The sequence below is a fragment of the Sander lucioperca genome, chromosome 2, assembly GCF_008315115.2.
Source record: "Sander lucioperca isolate FBNREF2018 chromosome 2, SLUC_FBN_1.2, whole genome shotgun sequence".
In the NCBI taxonomy this organism is placed as follows: domain Eukaryota; kingdom Metazoa; phylum Chordata; class Actinopteri; order Perciformes; family Percidae; genus Sander; species Sander lucioperca.
The window spans coordinates 13256538-13264233 of record NC_050174.1 but is presented as its reverse complement, the minus strand read 5'-3'; the positions used below and the strand labels follow the sequence as shown (position 1 = coordinate 13264233).

Sequence of the window (7696 nt, the reverse complement as noted above, 5' to 3'; positions counted from 1 at the left end):
CCAACGTCTTTCTAATCAATTTAACCCGCTGAGACGGCCAGCCCGTGTGTTTTAGGGAGGAGGTGAGGGAGGGATCGGGAGGGGGGGGGAATCAGTGACTGCTAAACCAAACAATGGGGTATCGTGTGCCGCTCGTCCACTCCAGCATTCCCCTGCTCCCATGGGACACCCAGAGCCACTCTGTGTGGATGGCACTGTGTCCACGGAGGTCAGGAGGGGCGTGGTGTGTGTGTGTGTGTGTGTGTGTGTGTGTGTGTGTGTGTGTGTGTGTGTGTGTGTGTGTGTGTGTGGAGACGCAGCAGCTGGTTTCCGTCCCTCCTCTCCACTGTGTAGAAAACACCAGAGCTAATGCGACCCACCACGTCTTCAATCGATCGCCATATATTGCGCTCGTTTTTTTGTTTACTTATTTAGGATTTAGGCAAGGATGCAGATCCCCCTGGGGAGTGTCGGCATCCGCAATTAAAGCGGAGTGACCACCGTTAGCCTCATTTGTTAATAGCAAAAACATAATCTGATCTGCTCCAAATATTTAGATTCATCTCTATAAAGGGCCTGTTGTGATTTGGAGTTAAATAATTTCTTTAAAGAAAAGAAAATCTATTGTGATCTATTCTAGAATAATATAAAGCAGGACGCTTAGAATATGGTCGAAAATAAATAGGCCTGTAGAAAGTTCAAAAGTTAGGTATGAATATCACCATATTCCTGGCAGCCTCCACTATTACAGCCTGCAGTGCTTTTTCATCAGTTGTTGAAATATGACATTTTTTGATCTTCTTGTGAATTGGTTGGACAATGACAATATAGTTTATCTTTTGAATTACACTCAACCTTTCACCTTCCCCGCAGACATTGTCGAGTACTCTTTATTTAAGTGTAACAGTTACTTATGTTAATTATTATGGTCAGCCCACATGGACTTAAAAGAACACTAAAAATACTGCTGCTAAGTGGTCAGACATTTGTCAGACAAAAGCAGAGCTTCTTAAATATGTTATATATTACATTACATTTCACATAAAGAACTTTGTCTTCTCACGTGCCAGTGAGCCAACATGCATACTAAGGTTGTTGAAACTAGCCCAAATCTAAGCAAGCGTGTTACAGGTGCTTTTAAACAATCACAATGAATTTATTAGTTATTTGCTGGTGATGTAAGTGCACATCAAAAGTTGTGCTGAAATAACTCTCAGACATCACAATGAGTCAATAGTTTGCATTGAACTATGAAACTTATAATTGACTGGTACAGGTGAACACATTTGTTCTGTTATGTTGGTTCTTCAAATATAAGGGAGTACGAATTCACTCCCACATATACCTTATATTGCATTCTGGCTTGCAGCAGTACAGATATACTGCAGGAGAAACCTGCAGGCCTAAACTCACTTTATCATTGTATCTGTTTATGATTTATTTAGATTTTTTTACATTATGCCAGTATAAACTACACCTACAAATCAACAGTTCAACTTAAGAACTGTAATTCATCCAAAACCAGCCTGCTTTCCTAAAAGCTTGTATGTCAGTGCCATCTACTGGTCTGGTTAAGAACATCATTAACTGTGGTTTTCTGGGTCTGCAAGCAAACGTGGTATCATGTTCTGAAGTTTTGTCACCATAAATATCATTCAGAGGCAGTGGTTGATATGTAGAACAATCTTTTTTAATGTCAAACTTAAAGTACTTACACTTAAATTTAGGAAAAACAAAAGGGTGTTCCAAACAAATTGGATAAGCTGTAAAATTCAACATGTTAATTCAAAAGAAAATTAAGAAAAATATCACATATAAAGTCAGGTAGTTGTCACAGTATTAATGCCACGTCTTTAAACATTGTGTTTTTCTGTCAGCAAGCTCCACTATACAAAAATGTCTATTTTAAGATGTTAGCATGTCTTCAATTGCTTTAGAACTTTTCCACATTTATGATTCATGTTAGTAGAGACTGGTGACTTCATCAAACTCTCAGCATAGCTCTGCTTAACTTAAACCTGAGAAAAGGTAAAATCAGAATAATTTAGAGCACCTTTAATCCTAGTGCAATGCAGAGAACTGCAAATGTTAAGTGGAAAGTGGAATTATCTCATCCTTTTGGTAGCATTTAAGGAGTGCTTATTAGACTTAAATAACTGACTAAAACAGATTATTTTCACAGTATTAAGAGGATATTATGGTTCAACAGCTGTATAAAGAACAGTCTCCTACTCAGTGAACAGTAGATGCCCTGAGAAGAAGCTGTCACGGGTCAGACCGTTGCCACCATGGTTGGCCACCAGATAGACGCTGTCTCCCTTCTCGAGCTTAATGTACGTGCTGCCACTGGCTGTGATGTAACCGCTCTGCTGGGTGGTGAATGAGTGCAGAATCCGCTCTCCGTTACGCATCAGATCCACACTGCCAGCGTTGTTGAAGATGATCCCGTGGAACTGGAACTCATAAACACCTGGATACTCACACGTAAAATACCCTGTCCTGATGTCATAGCTGTTCTGTCCATTGTAGATGACCTCTCGGAAGATCATGGGCACGCCGGTTTCGGGGTAGTTGTTGCCCAGTCTCACAGAGAAGGCAACTTTTTCCACGGTGCCAGGAGGTCCAGGAGGTCCAGGAGGTCCTGGAGGTCCAGGTGGTCCAGGGGGACCACTCAGACCATTTGGACCACTGGGTCCTGTATGAAAATAAAACATGAGTACAATTATAGCAACAGGACCGTCCCAAATATAACATCAAAATATAATAATGTTGGCATTGATTGTCTTTTGTCAACTGTGTCAGATAGGATTTCAGGACATTAACTGACCATTCTCCCTCCATGGACTCAGGTCAAAGGCACTGATGCTCTCGCACTGGGTGTAACCGGACCCTCGGGGCCGATACTGGAAGGGCTTCTCTGGTACATCAGTGATACCAGTGTTGTCACAGATGATGCGAGCAAGTGAAGTTTCTCTCAGGGACCTCCTCTGGGCCTCAGTAAAGACTCCCTCGTTCTCCCACCAAAGTCTGAAATTGGACAGTGTGGTTACATTTTAATGGAAAAGTGAATGTGAAGGCCCAAACGCACTGAAAGCATCTCACGCTCGTGTTTTGAAGTACACCCATTATTTTAAATGGCCGAACAGTCACCAAAAACATTATGATGCGCGTCAACCTGCCTTAGAAGTGTCAGTTATGTCACATACCGGTCTCCCTGGCGGACTCTCTGGAACTGAGTGGAAATCAAGCATGCAAGCAAGGGTCCTACTCTTCCTCCTGGGACAAACGGCTCAGCCACTCCTCCCAGCCACACATCGATGTTGTCAGGTGTTCCGTAGAGATCCATCAGTTTCTTGGCCAGATTGGTGTTGTTGAGCACATTTGCCAGCTCTGACTGATTTTGTGGCTGTGACAGCCCACAGAACCCACGCCATTTGTTGTAGCCTAAAAAGGGACACACAGGGTAAAAAGGAAGCCATGTTTTAAGTGTGTGATCTGTAAAGCCTGCAAGATGTGTTGGCAAAATTAATTCTTGACATGAAGAATACATAGGTATAACAATTAAATAAATACCAGGTAATCCATGGTCTCTGCTTCTCTGCATGTTGAGGGATGCCAGATCCATCGCCAACTTAGCGAAAAATTTAAACAGCCTGTCCCTCAGCTCATTAGTCATCATGTGATTCTGCGTGTTCAGCTTGGCCTGATGACCCACCAGGCCCCTGATGATTGGGTCCAAACCACCTGAAAAACACAAGGGATCATTTTTCATTATTTGTATTCATTCTCTGAATAAGAACTTATAATGGCAATCTACAAAAAACAACAAACAAAAAAACTAGTGTGACCACACAAATTCACACAGACACACACTGTAATTTACCAAAAGCCTGAGCGAATAGTAACGTTTTAAGTTTGCTTTTACATGCGGACACAGTTGTGATGGACCTGAGGTCATCAGGCAGCTTGTTCCAGAGAACAGGACCACAGTAACTGAAGGCCCCCAGCTCTCACCTGACCTGGATCTAATTCTGGGTACAGCTTCGAGACCTCTGCCTGATGATCTGAGAGGCCTGATTAGGGTTGTGTGTGATCCATGAGCAAGTCAGAGATGTACTGAGGAGCTAAACTTTTAAACGCTTTATAGATTATAAGCATCATTTTGAAGGTCATTCTGCATTGTACTGGGAGCCAACGCAGTGATTTCAGTACGAAGTAATGTATTCAAATTTAAGGATTTCAAAATTGTTTGGATTATCTTGCAAATAGAGTGTTACAGTAGTCCTGTTTGAGATAAATCCGTAAAGCAGTTTATCAGAGTCAGTTTGAGATATCAAAATCAAAAGTACTGAATAACACGTTAAAGATCTTGGCTATACCTTCAAAGATGACCCTCCACGGTGCGAAGAAGGATTTGTGCAGCAATGGGCTGGGGAATTTAGGGTGTTCCTGGTATTGCTCATCAAGGCGAAACATGAATGGCTGAATCATCAGGTGAGCAAATCGGTAGGCAGCGGTAGCGAACACATTGGAGATGCTAGGGTCCACGTTTTTATCATAACCAGGGTAGGTGGACAGCTGCTTGGCAATGAAGTCTGGACCAACAATGTGAAGTAAGTAGTCTCTGAAAGTGATAACCTGAAAGACAGAGAAGACACTGCGTTATTGTTTTAAACCATTATTATAACATATTATTATTCATTGTTGAATTAAACCATGTGAGAACATAACATCCAATTATCAATACAACATTTCTGGAATCCATGCAGCTAAGTCCCTCTCTAACCTGCATATATCCTCCCATGATCTTGCGTGCTTCCTGGTAGAGTCTCTCTCCGTCCCACTGAGGATTGAGATTGGCCAGAGCACGTGCCAGACGGTTGTGCTCACGCACAAACAGTGTGTGCAAAGAGGTCAGAGCAATATTCTCATTGGTGCGTTCGTCACCTTAAAAGTCAGATAAAATCAGGAAAAAAGTGCTGTCAGCCCTGTACGATGATTGGAATGAATCTAACACTTTGAACGTCTGTACATTCATTTTGCTGCCACTCACCACCCACAAAGCAGGGCACCTCCTGTGCATTTGTGTTATTAGTAATGCGGGCCCGGGTAGCACATACGTTGGTCGTCGAGCTGGAGAAGGGCAGGAGCTCCTTGCCGTTGTCAGTGAACTGTGTGTTGACTCTCAACAGACCCTTATCTGAGGTGAGGTCGCGTAGGAAGCGAGCTTTGATATCCTCTTCACCGTACACCTGACCCGCATCAATGTAAGCCGTGAGAGAGTTTATCTGCTGACGGACATTGCTTGCACCAAAGATGTAGCCTGTGTTTCCAGAACCACAAGCTGGTGCTGAGCGGAAGAAGGGGATGCACTGCTCCCCAACGCGGGGGTCGTCTCTGGGAAACTGTTTAGATGACAAAAAGCAATTAGCATCCAGCATATATGTGTGTGTGTGTGTGTGTGTGTGTGTGTGTGTGTGTGTGTGTGTGTGTGTGTGTGTGTGTGTGTGTGTGTGTGTGTGTTTTTTACATCTTTTCTTGTGTAATGTATGACACTGACCTGAATGGGAAAGCAGGGCTCTGTGCGTTCACAGCCCTGGTCACAGTTAATACCATTACTGAATGAGCGGATGGCAGGAGACTGAGGAGTAAGGCTAAGGTCATGGTCAGTCCACTGGCCGAAGAATGTCACCAGAAGAGTGTAGAGTGGATCGCTCTCTACATCAGCGTTTGCTGTGCTCAGAATTCTGTTGGACACTTCCCTTACCTGTGGACAGGATGTAGACAGTGAGCACCTTTGTGAAAGTGGCACAAGCTAATAGCTTAAGCATTAATGCAGATGTGATTAAATGTTACTGTTCTATACTTTGTTCAGTATTACTGTCTTTTTCCACCTCCTCGGGAGGACAAATATATATATATATATATATATATATATATATATATATATATATATATATATATATATACACAGTATATATTACCAAAGGAAGAAGAAAACTGTTGACTTTTTGCTCAGAGTCCCAGCCTTTAGGCAGAGAGATTGTATCCTGGTACTCAGCAGGGAGCCAGCGGGCGAAAGGTGTGTTGGAGGATCCTAAGCGGCTGTTTTCTCTAGGAAAGAAAAACTTAATAAATAAATAAATAATAAATCCTTTTTATACTGTGTTAATCTTAATCTCTGTCTTTAAGTTTGCTTTCATGGCTTTTAGCATTTTTTTTTGTTTTCTTAAGAAGCAAACGGAAAGATAGGGAAAAGGGGGACAGCAAAAGTTTTTTGCCAAACCCCAAATCAGGGACATCATTACTAAATGAAACATAGCTGTGCAGTTGTCCACACTTATTTTTAGTTTCTTTATTTGTGAAATGTAATGAAAGGTTACTATTTTGCAGTGGCCTCACTTGTTGTTGCAGTTGCTGCTTCCAGTGCGAAACTTGTCCAAATTGGGAGTTGTCCTGCAGGAAGGGATACGGACTTGGGCAGAGCAGCCTGTCAGATCAGCAATGACCTTCAAATCATCGTCAGAGATCAGATCTAATTACCAGAGACAAGGAATGAGCAACTCTGCAGTAACCAATTTGCAAATGTTTGTAGGGTAAGATCGGAGAAGCTGAAAAAAGATACACACCTGTGGCATTTATGGAGCGTTTTTCACGTCTTTCCAAAGATCTCTTGATCAGTTTAACAGCATTATCCATATAGTCAGCAGCACGCACAGCAGTACGGGTTGGCCCAACAGGCTGCTTCATCAACCTCAGGATGTCTGAAGGATTCGCTGTATTCCTCCTCACACGATCAAGGCTCCTGTATGAATTCATTCGGAATGTCTTCAATAGTCATTTTATAGACTTTTGTTATACTCTTTTTTTCAATTACTGAAGAATGTATACAGCAGTTCAGCAGGTTTGTACACTCACTCTCTTCTAGAGTACTCATAAACTGAGTCCACATTGGCCATGGCAGCGCTCACAGCCCTTTCAATGTCACTCCTGCTCAAATGTGATTCTAAAAGTAAAAAACACATTTGGTTTAATTGACTTTGTGGTTCATTCTTAATTCTGAGGTTTTGGTCAGTGCATTTCTGACATGATCATTTTTCAGGTTTCATTCATACCACATAATTACTACAGCATTTTACAAAATACCTATTGTTGCATTATAACTGAAGAACAAAACGTAATAATAACAAACATTTTGACTGAAATCTGAAGTTTAATACAAAAGTAAGAGAATAACTTGTGGCAGGGTGACATTGTTTTCAATCAATCAAATATTAAATGTATCTGCAGCTGTATGAAGCTATTATAAGATGGTAGAGGTAGTACTCACCAGCATCCACCTGTAAGCACAGGTAAAGACCTGCGGCCAGCAGGCACAGAACCCGATTCATCTCTGCAAAATAGATTATATTATAAGTATTCTCCAAAGTAACGCACTGGTCAAATAACTTAAACTAATATTTTTTTTTCTAGCCTAAACAAATACCTGAAAATATAAAACAAAGCGTAAATATGCAAAACTAATACATTATTATTGACCATACTATATTAACTGTAGGTTGTCTATATCTAAAGAATAAATATGAAAAGGTAAAAATATAGTAGGCTAAAAGAAAAATAACCTATAAAGCGCAAAGCTCGTGTCCTCTATGTCCTGTAGCTGCAGCTCTCAGAAGTCAATACTGCCCATAATGGTTGTTGCTTTTTATAAGTCTGC

General features: G+C 41.5%; 1 protein-coding gene across 1 annotated transcript; it reads right to left on the bottom strand.

The window, feature by feature from the left end:
• Nucleotides 1-1793: 1793 nt before the first annotated feature.
• On the bottom strand, nt 1794-7385 carry LOC116056598 (eosinophil peroxidase-like). Its single transcript, XM_035992920.1, has 13 exons — nt 7310-7385; nt 6898-6985; nt 6609-6784; nt 6382-6514; nt 5964-6093; nt 5540-5746; nt 5033-5384; nt 4766-4926; nt 4359-4617; nt 3553-3723; nt 3186-3423; nt 2807-3006; nt 1794-2674 (listed from the first exon to the last, which is right to left on the bottom strand). Exons 1-13 carry the CDS (start codon nt 7368-7370, stop codon nt 2208-2210), a joined length of 2643 nt encoding a protein of 880 aa, XP_035848813.1. The 5' UTR covers nt 7371-7385; the 3' UTR covers nt 1794-2207.
• Nucleotides 7386-7696: the final 311 nt, after the last annotated feature.

What these genes read in the sequence shown, in the direction of transcription:
- LOC116056598 (XM_035992920.1), bottom strand. Translation starts at nt 7,370, where the DNA reads ATGAATCGGGTTCTGTGCCTGCTGGCCGCAGGTCTTTACCTGTGCTTA. An exon ending in AGCCCTGCTTTCCCATTCAG is followed by an intron (nt 5,385 to 5,539) that starts GTCAGTGTCATA and finishes TCATCTAAACAG; the next exon opens with TTTCCCAGAGACGACCCCCG. An exon ending in AGAGTCCGCCAGGGAGACCG is followed by an intron (nt 3,007 to 3,185) that starts GTATGTGACATA and finishes GTCCAATTTCAG; the next exon opens with ACTTTGGTGGGAGAACGAGG.